Source organism: Ahaetulla prasina, chromosome 8 (assembly GCF_028640845.1).
Source record: "Ahaetulla prasina isolate Xishuangbanna chromosome 8, ASM2864084v1, whole genome shotgun sequence".
Classification (NCBI taxonomy): domain Eukaryota; kingdom Metazoa; phylum Chordata; class Lepidosauria; order Squamata; family Colubridae; genus Ahaetulla; species Ahaetulla prasina.
Window position 1 is genome coordinate 5185088 of NC_080546.1, and position 20649 is coordinate 5205736.

The following is a 20649-nucleotide window of genomic DNA, read 5'->3' on the forward strand; positions in this document are numbered from 1 at the left end:
AGCGACCATTTCTTCACTTGGCACCTGCATTATGGAGCATACTAGTCCTCGACTTACAACAGTTTGTTTAATGACTGTCCAGAGTGACCACGGCACTGAAAAAAAGCGATATATGACCGTTTTTCACACTTATGACCATTGCAGCATCCCCGTGTTCATGCAATCAAAATTCAGACTCTTAGTAACCGGCAGGTACTTGTGACGGTTGCATGTTCCGGGGTCATGCAATCCCCCTTCCGAGAAGCAATGGGGGAAGCCAGATTCACTTAATAACCTTACAACTATCACTGGAGGTTTTTAAGAAGAGACTGGACAGTCACTTGTCTGAGATGATATAGGGATGCAGGGGTCGGCAACCTGTGGCTCTGGAGCCACCTGTGGCTCTGGAGCCGCATGTGGCTCTTTCATCCCTCTGCTGCGGCTCCGTGTCACTCTGCTGCAGCTCCGTGTCACTCTGCTGCGGCTCCACAATTGATAGGGCTTTCGGTTAGGACAGGTAGAGGAAAAAGGACACCGTGTTAGGAGGAGACTCTATGGTGGGGAAACCGGACTTCCGGTCAACAGAAGAAAAAGGACGCCGCTCTAGGAGGAGACTATGATGGGAGAACTGGACTTCCGGTCGGCTCCAGAATTAAACGGGGGGCTTCCGGTTAAGACCTTAGTGGCTCTTCGAGTGTTTAAGGTTGCCAACTCCTGGTACAGGGTCTCCTTCCTGAGCAGGGGGCTGGACTAGAAGACCTCCACGGTCCCTTCCAGCTCCATTCTAACACGCTAACCTAATAACCGCAGTGATTCACTTTAACAACCGTGGCAAGAAAAATAGTGACACCGGGCAAAACTCAACTGAACGACTTACCTTGCTTAGCAGTGCAGAGTTTGGACAGGATTGTAAGTCGTACGTCGAGGACCACCTGTATTCCAGGAACTGCCCTGGGCTGCATGTTGGAGGGGTGTAAGCACCCATTTGTACTTGTCCGATCGAGAGTTCTGTGCGAGATACGTGCAAGACCAGATCCCAAAAGGCTGAGCTCGCAAAGTGTTCCAGCAGTCGGAGATGCAAAACACGGTTCGTCTCCTCCCTCCAGATTTGAAAGCGTTCCAGGTTCTTCCAACTTCCAGCCTCGTTTGCACTTCATTCTGCTTTCTGCAAAATGTTTGCAAATGCCCTTGAACACCTTGGCCAGCCTAGAGAAAAGGAGGACTAAGGGGGAGGGGGGGACTTGATAGCAGTGTTCCAGCATTTGAGGGGCTGCCACAAAGAAGAGGGGGTAAAACTTATTTTCCAAAGCACCCGAAGGCAGGACAAGAAGCGACGGATGGAAACTGATCAAGGTGAGAAACAACCTGGAATTAAGGAGAAACTTCCTGACCGGGAGGACAATTAACTGGTGGAACAGCTTGCCACCAGAAGTTGTGCGTGTTCCATCACTGGAGGTTTTTAAGGAGAGACTGGACAGTTGCTTGCCTGAGATGGTATAGATCAGTGATGGCTCACCTTTTCAGGACCGAGTGCCCAAAGCACATGCGTATGCGTGCATGCACGCCCGAACCCCCAAAATGCAATGTTTGCGCAGGCCCCGTGTGCACGCCCCACCCCTGTATGCGTCCCACGTTTGTATATTCGCAGGCACCTCCCGCATGTGCTGTGCCCCCATGCATGTGCACTGTCGTGTCCCACCCCCACTCCGACGAACGAGTCAAGGAAGTCTGTAACAAACTTGGCAACGAAGCCTCTGCAGCTTGCCAAGTTCCTTCAAGGTTTATCAGGGCAGGCAGGAGTCCAAGTTGTGACTTCAGCAATAGGGTCTGGTATCAGCAAACTAGGTAAGACTTGACTCAAGGTTGGAATGCCAAAAGCAGGTCCTTTATATAGGCTGTGGGGTGGCTCCGTGACTCAGCATTTATCCAGGCCTGCCCCTCCCCTCCTTCTGCTGGCATCGCCTCTCAGATCTCGGGAAGCGAGGGTCCACCCACACTGAATTGTCTTCAGCTGGATCTGCTGACAGCGTCTGGGAAAGGGAGGGGTCAGAGGGAGTAGACCCGAGTAATTCCACCACCTGGCTGGCTTCCTGCTCTGAAGGCTGAGCCAAAGGAACACATGCTGTATGAGTGAGGTTTATTGGGCTTCTCCTTTCATTCCTTGAATCCTCTCCGGGCATGGGGCCAGGGCCGGGGGCTGGAGTCATGACAGGCCGTTCATCTTCATTATCAGACTCGGAGTCTGATAAAAGGCCCGGTTGGAGACCGGAGGGGCCCAGCTGAGGAGAGGAGGGAGGACGAGTCACAACATGCACACTCTCCCTGCATGTACCCAGTTCCCCATGCCTGCGCGTGACCCCCCTTGCCACGCCCGCCACGTATGTGTGGCCGATCCGAAGACCAGCGCGCATAGGCATGCGTGGCGGAGCTGAACTGGGGCGACGGCTCGCGTGCCACCAGAGAGGGTCCTGCATGTCACCTCTGGAACGTGTGCCATATGTTCGCCATCGCGGGTATAGGTTCTGCTTGACCAGGGGCTGGACTAGAAGACCTCCAAGGTCCCTTCCAGCTCTATTCCTTGTGCAAGGAATAGAACAAAACCGAAGACATTTGCTTTGGAATGTCCATTTTGCAGGGTTCACACAATGTGCTTAACCCAGTTAATGAATTAAGTCTATTTTCTGTGGTTTGACAACATACAGGTAGTCCTCGCACTTACACACCGTTCGTTTAGTGACCGTTCTAAGTTACAAAGTTACTTAGGACGATTTTTCATACTTCCGACTGTTGCAGCATCGCCAAGGTCACGTGATTTACATTCCGGTTGCTTGACAACTGACTCGCACTTATGACGGTTGCCATGTCCCGGGATCTCGTGATACCCCCTTTTGCGACCTTCTGACAAGCCAACTCAATAGGGAAAGCTGGATTCACTTAACAACCGTGTTACTCGCTTAACAGCTGCAGCTGCAATGTTTCATTTAACAACCGTTTTAAGCTTAACAGTTAGTTGTTAAGCTAATAACTGCAGTGATTGGCTTAACGAGTGTGGCAAGAAAGGTCGTAAAATGGGCCAGAATGTAACCAATTTCTCACCAGACACAAATTTGGGGCTCAATTTCCGGTTGCAAGTCGAGGACTTACCTGTATTGCTACTACGTTTGTGAGGTGGCTCAGGGGCTAGGATGTTGAGCTTGTCGATCGAAAGGTCGGCAGCTCAGTGGTTCGAATCCCTAGTGCTGCCGTGTAATGGGGTGAGCTCCCGTTACTTGTCCCAGCTTCTGCCAACCTAGCAGTTCGAAAGCAGCTAAAAAATGCAAGTAGAAAAAATAGGGACCACCTTTGGTGGGAAGGGAACAGCGTTCCGTGCGCCTTTGGCGTTGAGTCATGCCGGCCACATGACCACGGAGACGTCTTCGGACAGCGCTGGCTCTTCGGCTTTGAAACGGAGATGAGCATCGCCCCCTATAATCGGGAACGACTAGCACATATGTGTGAGGGGAACCTCTACTTTTACCTTTACCTTGCGAGTAGAATTCTCCTCTTTTTGCTGTTTCCTCTTACGACGACGTTACTAAACTGGGAAACGCCTGCTTTTGTCGGTGTAGCAGCCCCCCTCCTCCTCTTCCCACAACCACAGGAAGATTATCCCCGGCGGATTATCCAAAGCGCCTTTGCGATACAAATCCTTCAACACCGTGATGTCCAAAATTTGCTTTTATTTACATTTCAAGTCAAATCACATGCGAACAACCCGCCTCCCCCCCCCCACCTGCCCCGTTCGGGGTTGCTGTTTTTTTTTTTTTTAAGAAGAGTGTTGCGATTAGCAAAAAAGACACATTAGAATTTTAAAATAGCAATTAAATATACAAAAATAGAGCTTACAAAATAAAACCCCAGCGACTTGTTTTCTTTGTCCTTTTCTTAAAAAAAAAAAAAAATTCTGCTGCAGAATTATATATATATATATATATATATATATATATTTTAGTGTACAAATGTGTCTATGAATCCAGGTTGGATTCCCTAAGGTTCATAAACTCTCAAGAGTCACACAATTTACAAAATGATGGTTTTTTGGGGGGTGGTGGAGAAAGAAGGGGTACCACTGGACTTGGATCTTCAAATTATGTGCCTAGGCCGTTCTCGCCACCTCCACTAAATTTTGTGCCAGAAATCAGGAAATTTTCTTATCGGCGGGCCCGAAAAAAGAGTCGTATGTCACTGTGTCCCAGCTTTGACATGGCTGGCTGGGGAATTCTGGGAGTTGAAGTCCACAGGTTTTAAAAAGTTGCCAAGATTGGATGCCCATGGTCTATCCCAGCGGTGGCATCCGGTTCGGGCAAACCGGTAGCGTTCTGTGGGAAGCTCCGCCCAGCCACCCGGATGTCATTACATCCCGTTTTTGACACTGGGCGCACACACTCACACTTGCGAACCGATAGCGAAAGTAAGTGAATACCACTCCTGGTCTATCCCAAAATTAGAAAAAAAACTTACACTGATGGTTATAACACTGGATAAGGAAACTCCTCCTTGCATCCTCCGAACAATTCGAAACAATTAAATAATAACACCGCCCCACACAAAAAAAGAAAGAATCAAACTTAAGAGGTCGCTTCCCGCCTCGCTTATATGAAATGCACCCAAAGTTTTCTCGGGGACAATGAGGTCTAGAAACTTGCTCATTCTAACGCAAGCAGGTGTTTTCAAGACGTCCAATTCGCTAAGGTCAATTCTCTCCATCAATTTAATGGATTCTAATGAAGAAAAAAAAAAACCTAATTAAAAAAAAAAGGGCATAAATCGGATGGAAGCCCAGATTTTGGTGAGCGGAAAATAAAGGATGTGGAAAGGAAGCGTTTCTCGTTTCGGTAGCTTGCTGGCCCCCTCCAGATATTTGTGGGCTGCCGTTCCCAGAATTCTCAGTTTGGAATGGCTGGGAATTTTGGGAGCTGTAGTCCCACACCCAGGTAGTCCCCAGTTTGGAGATGGGACGTAAGTGCCATGGGGGAGTGGCGCGGTGGCCTAGAGGTGGAGCTCTTGCCTCACGACCGGGAGGCTGTGAGTTCGATCCTTGGTAGAGGCAGATATTTCTGTCTCTGAGCACAATGAGAATGTATCCGCTGAATATAACTCCACATTGGCAACAGGAAGGGCATCTGGCCAGTAAACACTCACCTCCATTCAACTGTCCAGACTCCACCCTGCAAGGGATTATGGGAGTCATTAAAAGAAGATGATGATGATATAAGTGCAATGGGTAGAAGCCATTCCAGTTGCTTCCCCATAATTGTAATAAAACATTTGCTAAAATCTGACAAGTCCTGGCTGATTTTGCACAAGAGGAAAACATGATTCTCGGCAATATCACGAGATTTCAGGCAAGATACGGGTGGGTGTTTTCACCATTCCTCAACTTTCCCTCGCATATTTATTTTCCATCTTGGTCGACCAACGTGTACAATCGAAGCCTGGGCTGGGAAGACTATTTTTTTTTTAACGACCGCCACTCTCTACTCGGGAGGAACCGTACTACCCAAATCTGCCCTGTAACTCTCGCAAAACCCATTTATAAAACACTCCATCCAGGCCCCCGAAATGTATCTCAACTTTAAAAAAGAAAGAAAATCAAATCCACGCGAATTCCGCAGACGCCTTTCTGTGCCGGCAAACCGTTCGAAAAAGAATTCACATTAGGAGAAACGAGAGACGGAGGTCGCAGGGCCTGCCCCAAAGTCCAAGGAATTTATTTGGGCTGAAAGGGACCTCATCAGTTCCACAATGTCTCCTCTTAAAATAGCCGACGTCGGCGAGAACCCTCCTTTCCCTTTTCAACGGGGATTCCCGAGGCTCGGGTAGATCGTCGATGGCCCCCCTTCCCCAAAGTCACCATTCCAGCAGAACCCCATTCTTGTTTTTTTCACAAAGCTGTGTTTCCTTCTGGAGGCAACTAACTCCTTTAACCGATCCAAAAGTTCCGGGAATTACAACGAACGACACAAAAATCTTTCCTTATCCTGGCTCTTCTCTTCCAGTAAGGATTTTCTCAGCTCCAGGATCCCCGAGCAATTCGCAAAAAAGATCATCCCAAATGCTGGAATCAAAAAGCAATTTCCTCACGTCGCGTCCTCTCTCTCTCTCTGAAAATGGGCGCTTGCTCCCCATGGCATCTTCTATCTTTGGAGTCTTCCTTTTTCTCTCTCTCTCTCTCTTTCTCTCCCTCTCCCTCTCTCTCTGGCCGCCTGATCTGAATCCAAGACCGGCAACTGAGTTTCTCCACATGCATCTCTCGGTAAAGTGCACGTATAAAAAGGAAAAAAAAAAAATTAAGAGACAAACAAAACCGGAGACTTGCCGGCGTTCCTGTGTCCTTGCAGCTCCTGTCCTGTCGGGGTTGTTTGGTTTTTTCCCCCCCTAGTTGGAGCATCGGTTTCCCCTTCGGTGCGTCCCGGACGTTTTTCATGAGATAAAGGGGGTCCGGGAAAATGCTTGGAGGCCGTGAGCAGCAGCGTCAAAGATTGACGAGTCACTGTGGGAATTGGAGTCTGTTAGGGAGGACAAAGGGGCAGCCGGCGGGGAGCTATACGATGTTGGCTGTGCCGGGCAGGGGTTCTTGCGGCGGTCCGGGGTGATCCGGTTTGCTGTGGAGCTGGGCCAACTGCAAGACGGCCATGTTGCAGAGAGGACAAACTTTCCGGACCTCCAACCATTTAATGAGGCATCTGTCAAAAGTGAGAGAGAGAGAAAGAGAAAAGCTTTACAGATAGTCCTCGGGTTACGACCACCACTGAGCCTGGCGTTTTTGTTGCTAAGCAAGAGTGGGGCGGTGGCCTAGAGGTGGAGCTCTCGCCTCACAATCAGGAGACTGTGAGTTCGATCCTAACTAGAGGCTAATATTTCCCTCTCTCTGGCCGCGATGAGAATACATCTACTGAACAAAATTCCACACTGGTGACAGGTAGGGCATCCGGCCAGTAAACATTCAGTTGCCCCAACTTCACCCTGCAAGGGATTATGGGATCATTAAAAGACAATAATAATAATAATAATAATAATAATAATAATAATTCGGTTGCCAAGCAAGGTATTTGTTAAATGAGTTTGGCCCCATTTGGTTAACTTTTTCCCACAGCTGTTAAGCGAATGCCTGCGGTTGTTAAATGAATCATAACGGTCGTTAAGGGAATCCAGTTTCCCCCCCATTAGACTTTGCCTGTCGGGAGATCAGCTGGGAAGGTCACCAATGGTGATCACATGACCGTGGGACACCGCAAACGTGTCACAAACACCTGCCAGTTAACAAAGTGCCCGGATTTTGATCATGTGATCGCAGAGATGCTGCCAACAGCACCCCCCACATGGTCACATGCTGGCTGGGGAATTCTGGGAGTTGAAGTCCACAAGCCTTAAACGTCGCCCAATTTGGAGAGCCCACTCCTAGCCGATCGGGACTTACTTTCTGTGGAACGCATGTTTGCACGGACAAATTCCCAGTTCATCTTTGGGTCGGAATTCTTCTAAACAAACTGCGCAGATCTGAAAAAGCAGCAAAAGAAAAGGTTAAAAAAAAAAGCCATTGTTTTCGATTTAGATTTTTAGATTTAGTTTCACTTTATTCGAACGACTAGCCTTGTGGTGCAACCAAAACAATCTGGAACTGAACACACTCAAAACCATAGAAATGGTGGTAGACTTTAGGAGAAACCCTTCCATACTTCCACCCCTCACAATACTTGACAACACAGTATCAACAGTAGAAACCTTCAAATTTCTAGGTTCTATCAATCGCAAGATCTAAAATGGACAGCTAATATCAAAAACATCATTAAAAGAGGACAGCAAAGAATGTTCTTTCTGCGCCAACTCAGTAAGCTCAAACTGCCCAAGGAGCTGCTGATCCAATTCTACAGAGGAATTATTGAGTCTGTCATTTGCACCTCTATAACTGTCTGGTTCGGTTCTGCAACCCAACAAGAAAAACACAGACTTCAGAGGATAATTAGAACTGCAGAAAAAATAATTGCTACCAACCTGCCTTCCATTGAGGACCTGTATACTGCACGAATCAAGAAGAGGGCCGTGAAAATATTTGCAGATCCCTCGCATCCTGGACATAAACTGTTTCAACTCCTACCCTCAAAACGACGCTATAGAGCACTGCACACCAGAACAACTAGACACAAGAACAGTTTCTTCCGCAACGCCATCACTTTGCTAAACAACTAATTCCCTCAACACTGTCAAACTATTTACTGAATCTGCACTACAATTAATCTTCTCATAGTTCCCATCACCAATCTCTTTCCACTTATGACTGTATGACTGTAACTTTGTTGCTGGCAATCCTTATGATTTATATTGATATATTGACCATCAATTGTGTTGTAAATGTTGTACCTTGATGAAGGTATCTTTTCTTTTATGTACACTGAGAGCATAGGCACCAAGACAAATTCCTTGTGTGTCCAATCACACTTGGCCAATAAAAATTCTATTCTATTCTATTCTATTATTCTCATTGCATCTCGTACAACGAAATGAATGAAATGCCGTCTTCAGTGTACATTATACATAAAAAATAAAACGAGAACACACATCCTTCGCATTTCTATACCACTGAATTGAAATGATACTGCATTCATATTGCACTACACAGAAGAATTCAATATAGTTACTGCTCTGGGATAGAAGCTCTTTTTCAGCCTATCTGTCTTTGTTTTTATTGTCCTGTACCAGCTGCCAGATGGTAATAGTTCCAAAAAAAAAGGGTGCCCAGGATGAGATGGATCTTTAAGATCCCTCTCTATTTTATCAGCTAGATGGGTACATGCAGAATATCCTGCATTTGTGCCGAGATATATGTGGATACCTGAAAGGACAAGGCAAGATGGCCAACGCAACTAATAAAGCAACTTCTTCCCTCCTTTTTCCTTCCTTCCTTCCTTGACCCTCCCTTTCTTCCCTTTTTCCTTCCTTTTTTCCTTCCTCCCTTCCTTTTCTGACCCTCCCTTCCCTTTCTTCCTTCCTTCCTTCCTTCCCTTCTTTCCTGAACCTCCCTTCTTCCCTCCTTTTTCCTTCCTTCCTCCCTTTCTTTCCTAACCCTCCCTCCCTCCTTTTTCCTTCCTTCCTTCCCTTTTTCCTGACCCTCCCTTTCTTCCCTCCTCCTTTTTCTTCCTTTCTTCCTTTCCTTCTTTCCTGACCCTCCCTTTCTTCCCTTTTTCCTTCCTTCCTTCCTTCCTCCCTCCCTCCCTTCCTTCTTTTTCCTTCCTTCCTTCCCTTCTTTCCTGACCCTCCCTTCTTTTTCCTTCCTTCCTTCCTTCCTTCCTTCCTTCCTTCCTTCCTTCCTTCCTTCCTTCCTTCCTTCCTTCCTTCCCTCCCTCTCTTCCCCCCTGTTTGATTTTTTAAAAATCAATCCTGTCTTTTTACGATTTTACAGACAACCAGAGTTTGCAAGGGAACCTCAGAAGCACAGAAATGGGACAAGAAGGTGATTGGGGGATGTTAATAAAATAGCCAAAAGGAATTTTCTGGAAAACGATCAAATAAGGTGCCTTTGAGGGAAATTCTCCGCGCGTCTATAAAAAAAAGGCATCTCTTTTAGGAAAATCTCTTTTCTTTTTCCTGCGCAATGAAAACACTTCCAGTGCATAACATGGCTTGGATTCAAAAGCTTGGCAAAGCTCATTAAAGTTACATTTTAGGCATTAGGGCGAACGCAATTGGGTTTCCCTCAACTTCTGAGGAAGAATGATTCATGGTTGTTATTTTTATTATTTTTTTGCTGGGAATTTTCTCGGATTCTTATTCCTACTTTTTAAAGTGTTTCTGGGTTTCTTCCCGGATTTGGGAGAAAAAAACGGAAAACCAGCCTGTATATATATATATATATATATATATATATATATAAAATATATATATATATATAAAAAATATATAAAAAAAGGAAGAAACAGCTGCGATCACACATTGCTCCCAGAAGCACGAAGCTGAAGCCTGAAGATGACAAATGAGACTTCGTCGAAACGTCGCCAAGACACTTCCAATCTTACACGGGAGAAAACCCGAACAACCAAAGACCTATATACAAACACCCGTGAAAACCTCAGAAAACATATATATATATATACAGCCTCATAAAAGGCAACCAAGGTTTGATCAGACAGGAAACCCCTCACGAAAATGCAGAGTTGGAATGAAGATTGGGAAGTTGAAAACAATATATATACAACTAGTTCCAAGGGAGATATATATATATTGTTTTCAACTTCCCAATCTTCGTTCCAACTCTGCATTTTCGTGAGGGGTTTCCTGTCTGATCAAACCTTGGTTGCCTTTTATGAGGTAAGCCAAAGTCATCGTAGATGACAACATCTCTCCATATGCTAAGACCAAAGTCCCGTTGGATGGAGACCCGTTCGGAGCGAGTTCGCTGGATGCGTCAAACTGGTTTGGGGAAAGTAATTCTGCATTGTTTTGCTACGGTGAATGAGATGGGTCGGTTTCTATGTTTGGCAAGACAGACAGGTATGATAGGCAGAGAGATAGATTAGAGAGACAGAGAGGGGAGAGAAAGAGTAGATGATAGGTAGATAGGTAGGTAGGTAGACAGACAGAGGTGATAGATAGATAGAGAGAGAGAGAGATAGACAGACAGAGAGACAGACAGACAGACACTATAGATAGATAAGATAGATAAGTAGACAGAGATAGATAGATAGACAGATAGATAGATAGATAGATAGATAGATAGATAGATAGACAGACAGACAGACAGACAGACAGACACTATAGATAGATAAGATAGATAAGTAGACAGACATAGATAGATAGATAGATAGATAGATAGATAGATAGATAGATAGATAGACAGACAGACAGACACTATAGATAGATGATAGATAGATAAGTAGACAGACATAGATAGATAGATAGATAGATAGATAGATAGATAGATAGATAGATAGATAGATAGATAGATAGATAGATAGATAGATAGACAGACACTGTAGATGGATGGATGGATGGATGGATGGATGGATGGATGGATGGATGGATGGATGGATAGATAGATAGATAGATAGATAGATAGATAGATAGATAGATAGATAGATAGATAGATGGACAGGCAGACAGACAGATGGATAGACAGACAGAGAGACACTGTAGATAAGATAGATAGATAAGTAGACAGACATCGATAGATAGATATAGATAGATAGATAGACAGACAGACAGACACTATAGATAGATAAGTAGACAGACATCGATAGATAGATAGAGATGATAGAGATAGAGATAGATGACAGACAGACAGACACTCCAAATGCAGTTTGTTACCCAGGCTAAATTACGTGACAATGGAGGTGGAGCATGACTTATAACAAAATAGAACATAGACTCATAGGGTTGGAAAGGACCTTGGAGGTCTTCTAGACCAACCTCATTCTCGGGCAGGAAACCCTATACCCGTAATAGCAAGCCTATGGCATGCCTGCCACAGCTGGCACACAGAGCCCTTTCTGCGGGCACGTGAGCCGCCACCCAGCTCCGTTCCACCCCACATGCGCGCACCCTATCCGCTAGCTAGCTGATTTTTGAGATGCGGGGGGGCGGGGTACATGCAGGAGGCGCCACCCCCACCCCCCCATGGCCATTTTTGGGCTCAGGAGGCTGCAGGGAGTCCTACTAGGCCCAACATGGGGTCTGGGGGGGGGTCACATGTGAATGGGTGGGGGGAGCATGCATGGGGGGGCAGGGGGAGCGTGCACGCATGTGCAGGCCCTCCTGCATTGCATTATGGGTGGCACACACGCACGTGCGCTATTGCGCGCACTTTTGGCACACGACGAGAAAAAGGTTAGCCTTTAGTGCCCTCTACCATTCCAGACAAATGGTCATCCAATCTCTTCTTTAAAAAAAAAACCCTCCTGTGATGGAGCACCCACAACTTCTGGTGGCAAGTTGTTCCACTGGTTAATTGTGGAGATAAATTCCAGGTTGCTTCTCTCCTTGATTAGTTTCCATCTATTGCTTCTCGCCCTGCCTTCGGGTGCTTTGGAGGATAAGGTGGACCCTCTTCTTCTATGGGGCAAGCCCTGAGATACTGGAAGGCTGCTATCATGTCACCCCTAAGCCTTCTTGTTCGACTAGACCAGGGGTCTGCAAACTTGGCTCTTTTAAGACTTGTGAACTTCAACTCCCAGAGTTCCTCAGGGTTCTCTGGTGGCTCAACAGGCTAATGCAGTCTGTTATTAACAGCAGCTGCTTGCAATTACTGCAGGTTCTAGTCCCACCAGGCCCAAGGTTGACTCAGCCTTCCATCCTTTATAAGGTAGGTAAAATGAGGACCCAGATTGTTGGGGGCAATAAGTTGACTTTGTATATAATATACAAATGGATGAAGACTATTGCTTGACATAGTGTAAGCCGCCCTGAGTCTTCGGAGAAGGGCGGGATATAAATGCAAATAAAAAAATAAAAGTCCACAAGTCTTAAAAGAGCCAAGTTTGCAGACCCCTGGACTAGAACGTATCTATTTCCCTCAATCGTTCATCGTATGGTTTAGCCCGAGATGGTGAGATCTTAATCAATGGTAGTTTAAGCAACCGACAGACCGGCTTACCTCGTGCAAATTGAGTTCTTTGACTTTTTCCTTTAGGATAACCTGAAAATAAAAGGAATCGTATGTCGTCAGGGGATATGCTTATCAATGCGAAAGCGAAGAAAAACCAGAACAGAAGCACAGTGTTTTCTGAAGTCTTTATAAATTAAAACTTTCCCCAACCAGGAAGTCTACCACATGGATTAACTCCCAGAATTCTCAGCAATAATCATGAAGGGCTGGGGGAATTCTGGGAGATGGAATCCACGGGTGACTCATGAAAGATGTTTTAAAACAGGGGTCTCCAACCTGGCGAAGCTAGGCTGAGGGACTCTGGGAGTTGAAGTCCACAAGTCTTAAAGTTGCCAAGGTTGGAGACCCCTGTTTTAAAGTTTAGAAACTGACAGCCGATGGATATGGCTTCCTCACTGAGGACTCCTTGATTGTTCTGTTTATAGGACAAATGCAGAGTCATCCAGTGGTCCTCTTTAAAATTACAGATTAACAAGAGTTGGAAGGGACCTTGTGGGTCATCTAGTCCAACCCCCCGCCCAAGCAGAAGACCCTAAACCGTTTCTGACAGATGGCGGTCCAGTCCTTTCTTGAAAGCTTCCAGGGATGAAGCTCCCACAACTTCTTGAAGGCAACTTCTGTTTGCTTCAGTCCCTGCTGGAAAGAGATGAATCCTAAGGCTGGAAGGGACCTTGGAGGTCTTCTAGTCCAACCCCCATCCCAGGCAAATGGTTGTTCCATCTTTTCTTCAAAACCTCCAGCGATGGAGCACCAGATTGGTTCTCTTCTAGATTAAGTTTCCCTCCATTGCTTCTTGTCCTGCCCTCAGGTGCTTTGGAGAATAGCTTGACTCCTTCTTCTTTGTGGCAACCCCTGAGATATTGGAAGACTGCTATCCTGTCTCCCCTAGTCCTTCTTTTCATTAAACCTACCCAGTTCCTGCAACCGTTCTTCAGATGTTTTAGCCTCCAGTCCCCTAATCCTCTTTGTTGCTCTTCTCTGCACTCTTTCCAGAGTCTCAACATCTTTTTTATAATACGGTGACCAAAACGGGATGCAATATTCCAAGTGTGGCCTTACCAAGGCATTAGAACATAACTGATGCAAACAATGAGAATTTACTGTCCATTGCATTGCCTGGATAAGGGTAAGGAAGCTCGGGCTCACCTGTTTGTAGGCGTAAAGTTCTTTATGAGCTTGATGTCTTAATCTGGAAAGCAAAAACAAATATACATATATGTGAAAGAAGATGCACGCACACAGGTCAACACACACAAAATATAGGTAGTTCCCCTCAGTTCTCCTCCTCCCCCCCCTCCTCCTCTGCAAACTCTCCACCCTTCAAGCACTGATGACGTTACCTAGTTGGGTCATGAAACGCCTGCAAGAAAACAGCCCAGCTCAGAGAGCACCAATGTCCCAGCTACTCATTTTTGTCCTCCACTTCCTCCTCTCTGCAAACCCCATCCCCTTCTACAGCTGAGGACGTTGCCTAGTTGGGTAATGAGATGTCTGCAAGAAGACTGCTAAGCTTAGAGAGCACCCACAGACCCTTCAGTTCTCCTCTGCAAACCCTCCTCCCTTCTAGCACTGATCACGTTACCTAGTTGGGTCATGAAACGCCTGCAAGAAAACAACCCAGCTTTAGAGAACACCAAAGATCTCCTATCTTTCTTATATCGGGTGACAGGATGGCCAAGTTGTTCTGACCTAGGCTTTCCCAAGAGCATGAAGCAGACTCCTTGTCCCGACAAAAATCCCTTTTTATTAAGTCACCGTGAATTCCTCTCATTCACATCCAGCAAAGTCTTTCAAGGGAGAATTTACAGTCACAGACCTTATCTGGCTTGGAGAAATGCCAGGCCGATATCTTCAAAACTTGGCAAGGAGTCTCCGAGAGTCACGAACCAATTAAGTGAATGAATTGTCTCCTGCAAACTCCCCTCCCCTTTCGCTCTTCTTTATTCCCTCTGGGAGGGGCCGTTCACCGTCCACCTGTGGCTTTACTCCTGAGTCGACCCTTGTTCTTCAGTGAATTCCTCTCCAGCAAAGTCTTTCCTCTCCCACAGTCTTTCAAGAGAGTTCACCATTACCGACCTTTATCAGGCTTGGAGAGTGGCCAGGCCGATACCTTTCAATACTTGGCAAGAATGCAGGAATAAACTAATTGTCTCCTGCAAAGTCTGCCCCTCTTTCGCTCCTCTTTTATTCCCTCTGGGAGGAGCCCTTCATCATCCACCTGTGGCCTTACTCCCAAGTCGACCCTTGTTCTTTAGCTATTCCTTTCTCCTGGCAGCTCTGCGCATGCGCACACTTGGAACAGACTCCAGCTGTTCATCTGCCCCACTGATGTCCGACTCCGAAGGCAGCTGACAACTGTCAGACGGCCCTGGCCCTCTCTCTGCCTCCGACGCAGAGCCCTCATCAGAGCCCCAGACTCCAGGATTGTCCCATGTTCCTCCCCAACCTCCTCACTGTCCGAATCTGCTGCCAGCTCCGCTAGCTGGCCACAACACAAGTAAGATACTAAAGGTTTCTGGCACTCAAAATGTCTCATTTTTTTCCTGAGAGAGAAAACATAAAAGCGGTTGAGGAGCTGGAAACAGAAGGGTTCCCTCAAAATATAGGACACCGGTTTTTTTTTTAGCATTGTCCCATCGGTGAAACTCGGTGTTCTGTGTAAATGGAATTTATAGCTCTGGTTTGCCCCCTTCCGTGAATAAAAAACGCACATGCACGCTGCCAAAAAACATTACTCTTCGGGACAAAGGGCCACGCCTGGAACATCAAACCTTTTCTGCACCTGGTGCGACGTAGACATTATCTTGGGAGAACAATAAAGTAAGATTCCACTAAGTAATCCGGTGAGTCACTCGGCTTTGAAACAAAGGAGGAACGTCAGCCGTGACTGAAAGATGCAGAAGGAGCAGAGTGAATAACAAGCATAATGGGCTTTGGAGTACCACAAAAGTACAAAGAGGTGGAGATATTAGGTTGCGATAGTAAGAAAAGAGATCTTTCTTCTTTAAATTATATATTAAAAGGGCCTCTTCGTGCTGGTTTTGTTTCACAGCCTCAATGATGTATATTTTTTTAAAAAAACAGAACGTGCCGTTTTGGGGCACAGATCCCGCGATGAAATACCGCAGCAGCCGTTCTCTTATGAATAGCTGAGGAGCCTCCGGACTCATTAAAAGAAGGACAGGTCGGCGGTCACGGGTGCGCAAGGCCGTTTTGCAACAGAACGGACAAAGCTGAGCGTCTCGGTTGGATCGGACGGGATTAATTCAGAATTTGCTTTTGAAAGATTCCCGCTGACCATCTGGTACCTAGATCTTGTAAACTGCAATACTGAAAGTTGAACCTGAAGTTTTGCGATTGGGCCTTTCCAAAGTCTAGATATGAACCTCACGAACAAAACCCAACCGTCCTCCCTTCTCCTTCTCTATCTCGTCTCCATCACTTTCCTGTTTTTTATCTTCTTCATCTCCTCCTCCTGCTTGTCATCTCCATCTCATCTCCATCACCATCTCCTGCATCTCCCTCCCCATCTATCTCCATTTCCCTCCTTCTCCATCTCATCTCATCTCCTTCTTCATCTCCATTTCCATCTCATCTTCTCCTTCTCTTATCTCCATTTCTTTCTCCATCTCCTTCATTTCCTTCTCCATCTCATCTCCATCTCTCTCCTCCTCAATCTCCATTTCTTTTTTCATCTCCAACTCATCTTCTCCTTCTCCATGTCTATCTCCATTTCCTTCTCCATCTCCTTCATTTCCTTCTCCGTCTCATCTTCTCCATTTCCTTCTCAATCTCCATCTCCTTCATTTCCTTCTCCGCCTCATCTTCTCCTTCTCCATTTCTATCTCCATTTCCTTCTACACTGAGAGCATATGCACCAAGAAAAATTCCTTGTGTGTCCAATCACACTTGGCCAATAAAGAATTCTATTCTATTCTATTCTATTCTATTCTATTCTATTCTATTCTATTCTATTCTATTCTATTCTATTCTATTCTATTCTATTCTATTCTATTCTATTCTATTGTTATTCTTCTGTTATTCTTATTCTATAGTTATTCCTATTCCTATTCCTATTCTATTCTATTCTCCATCTCCTTCATTTCCTTCTCCATCTCCATTTCTTCTCCATCTCCATTTCTGTCTCCATCTCCATTTCCATCTCTATCACCTCTCCTTCACATCTCTATCACCTTCTTGTTTGCTCTTCTCTTCTGCTTCAACCCTGCTCCCATCAACTCCAAGAAGTTTCCAAAAACCCTACAGTAGCGAAGACTGAAACACCCACCCCACTCCCAAGACCAACAACCATCATCTCACCAACAGGTCCTTCAACCTTCAAGAGAACAACTCATGTTTCACTTCCTCCTAAAGAGCTGGCTTTTGTTGTTTTCCGAAGTTCTAATGGAGGAAGCCCATCCTTATCTCCAGACTGGCCCCAAAGTGAGGAATTCTGGGGCCCCTGGAGCTGACATCTATTTGGGGAAGGATTCAAGTTTTCTCTCTTAGGTTGCTCAGGGCCTACAATGTCAGTCACCCAAGTCCCAAGCCATTAGCACCCTGCATGCCATCTGGGTTAGGATATAGTGAAACTTGCATTATTTTTCTCTTCCGTCTGCTAAGCGAACATAATTTTCCTTTCTACTTCCTCATCGGTTCCAGTGCGGGAAGGAACTTGCTTTGGTTTAATCTTGGTTCCCTGTTGTGCAACTGGGCACTTAGCAAGCACAACTTTACTGAAGTGACTCTGAAGCAAGAGACAAGCCAACTGACCAGGCGCCTGTGCTACAAAACACTTGCTTAATCCCCCCTGTTTCAAAACACTTCAGAACGTGGGACTTTGCAAACCGGAGGCAAAGCTATAAGCGATCTGATCGTTTTCCAGCTTCACCCCTGCTAAAATCCTGACCGTGCCCCCCTCCCCCAAATCACCCATCTGCACTTCCTCTTAAGACAAACCTCGGCTTAACCCACAACTAACTTGGCCATTTTCCTCCAAAGCAATGACCCAGGTGCCCCCGAGCAGGTGGGATTGGGTTTGGACTAGACCTAAAACTACTTTGCAATTAGATCCAAGACTAACTTTGCAATTAGACCTAGCTCTAGGATTAAAACCAAAGAAATCATTGGCAATTTTTGCAGTTAGACCCAAGATTAACTTTACAATTTTGCAATTAAGACCTAAAACTAACCTTGCAATTAGCAGAACAACAGAGTTGGAAGGGACCTTGTAGGGCATCTAATCCAACCCCCCCTCCAAACAGGAGACCCTACATCATTAATGGCAGATGGCCCTCCAGTCTCTTCTTGAAAGCCTCCAGGGATGAAGCTCCCACAACTTCTGAAGGCAACTTCTGTTCCATGGGTTGATTGTTCTCACTGCCAGAAAATTTCTCATTTCCAGGTTGAATCTCTCCTTGATCAGTTTCCATCCATTATTCCTTGTCTGGCCTTCAGGTGCCTTGGAAAATAGCTTGACCCCTTCCTCTCTGTGGCAGCCCCTCGAATATTGGAAGACTGCTATCATGTCTCTCCTGGTCCTTCTCTTCACTAGACTAGCCAGGCCCAGTTCCTGTATTCATCATATGTTTTAGTCTCCAGTTCCCTAATCAGGTAGGTAGGTAGATAGATAGATAGATAGATAGATAGATAGATACCATAGATAGATAAATAGATAGATAGATAGATGATAGATAGATAGATAGATAGATAGATAGATAGATACCATAGATAGATAAATAGATAGATAGATAGATGATAGATAGATAGATAGATAGATAGATAGATAGATAGATAGATAGATAGATAGATAGATACCATAGATAAATAGATAGATAGATAGATAGATAGATAGATAGATAGATAGATAGATAGATAGATAGATAGATAGATAGATAGATACATAGATAGATACCGTAGATAGATAAGATAATTTGAATCTCTCCTTCATTAGTTTCCATTCGTCGCTTCTTGTCCTGCCTTCGGATGCTTTGGAGAATAGCTTGACTCCCTCTTCTTTGTGGCAGCCCCTCAAATACTGGAAGACTGCTATCATGTTCCCCCTGGTCCTTCTCTTCACCTGACTAGCCATGCAACCGTTCTTCATATGTTTTATCCCCCAGTCCCCTAATCATCCTGGTTGCTCTTCTCTGCACGTTTTCCTAGTGTCTCAGCATCTTTTTTCTAGCGTGGTGACCAGATTAGAGCCAGGTCTTGAATATTTAGACCCAAGAGTCACTTCACAATTTTGCAATTAGACCCAAGACTTAACTTCGCAATGAAACCCGGGTTTTGGGTTAGATCCAAGACTAACGACCATTTTTCTCAAAGCGACCGATTGTTCTGAGCGGGTTGGAGACAAGTTATGAGGATTTCCCAACTCAAAAGAATTTGAACAAATGCTCACTCATTGCTGGGGAATGTGAAGGAGGAAGGCAAACAGCTGAGCCAATCATTCCTGAAGTCAAGGAAGCCTCCTTAATAATTTGCTTAAACATTTGCAGATGTTTATGACTTAACCTGAAATCAGCATTTGCATTTTCAAACAGGCAGTAATGACAACAGTTCGTTTAGTGACCTGTTCGAAGTTAGAACAGCGCTGAAAAAAGCGACGCGTGATGGTTTTTCACGTAAGTGAAATGGATGCCGGCACCCCGGTTCAGTCAGCTGCAGCCGCAGCTGGCTGTGGGGGGCGAGTTATTGGCCCCAACGGAGAGGGTGCGCAACTTAGGTGTCCTCTTGGATGGGCGGCTGTCGTTTGACGATCATTTGGCGGCCGTCTCCAAGAGGGCCTTCCACCAAGTACGCTTGGTGCGCCAGTTGCGCCCCTTCCTTGACCGGGATGCCTTATGCACGGTCACTCATGCCCTCGTGACTTCCCGCCTGGATTATTGCAATGCTCTCTACATGGGGCTGCCCTTGAAGTGCACCCGGAGGCTGCAGTTAGTCCAGAATGCAGCTGCGCGGGTAATAGTGGGAGCAACTCGTTGCTCCCATGTAACACCACTCCTGCGCAGTCTGCACTGGCTTCCTGTGGTCTTCCGGGTGCGCTTTAAGATTTTGGTTACCACCTTTAAAGCGCTCCATGGTTTAGGACCCGGGTACTTACGGGACCGCCTGCTGTTACCTTTTGCCTCCCACCGACCCGTACGCTCTCACAGAGAGGGCCTTCTCAGGGTGCCGTCCGCCAAACAATGTCGGCTGGCGGCCCCCAGGGGAAGATCCTTCTCTGTGGGAGCTCCCACGCTCTGGAACGAGCTTCCCCCTGGTTTACGTCAAGTGCCTGATCTTCGGACCTTTCGCCGTGAGCTGAAAACGCATCTATTTATTCAAGCGGGACTGGCCTAAAATTTTATTGGGGTTATTTATATTTTAATATTTTAAATCGTTTTAAATTTGGCCACCTTATAATATGTTTGTTTTAATTTCTTTTAATATTTATACTGTGATTTTTTACTGGGCTGTACACCGCCCTGAGTCCTTCGGGAGAAGGGCGGTATAAAAATTGAATAAAATAAATAAATAAATAAATAAGTGTTGCGGCATCCGCCAATCAAAATTTGGAACCTCGTCGACGGACTCGTATTTGTGACGGTTGCAGTGTCCCGGAGGGGAGCGGTGTGTGAGCCCCTTTTTGTGACTTAAGGTGACTTATGACCGTTTTCCATTCTTATGACTGTAACAGGTCACCTGATTGGCTCATATTTATGACGGTTTTGAGTGTCCCGGGGAGGGGTGTGTGTGCATGATCCCTTTTTGCGGCCTTCTGACAAGCAAAGTCAATGGGGAAGGCGATTCACTTAACAAACGTGGCAAGGAAAGTCGTAAAATCAGGGCAAAACTCACTTTACGAATTTTTCCACTCAGCAGCACATCAATTTTGGGCTCAACGGTGGCCTTAAGTCGAGGACTACCTATCCGGTCTTAAAAACCTTTCAACTTTCTTAACTTCAAATCTTAAAATCTTTCAACGTTCTTCACCGTCTTTCAATAAACTACGTTTTTCATTTTTTACCAAAGGAAAAGGAAAGGGG

General features: G+C 45.8%; 1 protein-coding gene across 3 annotated transcripts in view; it reads right to left on the bottom strand.

Moving 5' to 3' along the window:
• Positions 1 to 3730: 3730 nt before the first annotated feature.
• Positions 3731 to 20649, bottom strand: part of RNF24 (ring finger protein 24) — a 79057-nt gene continuing 62138 nt past the window's right edge. For all 3 annotated transcript variants that reach the window (XM_058193518.1, XM_058193516.1, XM_058193517.1), the window contains exons 3-6: positions 13763 to 13805; positions 12605 to 12646; positions 7439 to 7518; positions 3731 to 6704 (exon numbers count right to left, since the gene is read on the bottom strand). In XM_058193518.1, coding sequence (XP_058049501.1) covers positions 6563 to 6704; positions 7439 to 7518; positions 12605 to 12646; positions 13763 to 13805 — 307 coding nt within the window. In that variant the 3' untranslated portion in view covers positions 3731 to 6562. The remainder of the gene's footprint in view (positions 6705 to 7438; positions 7519 to 12604; positions 12647 to 13762; positions 13806 to 20649) is intronic.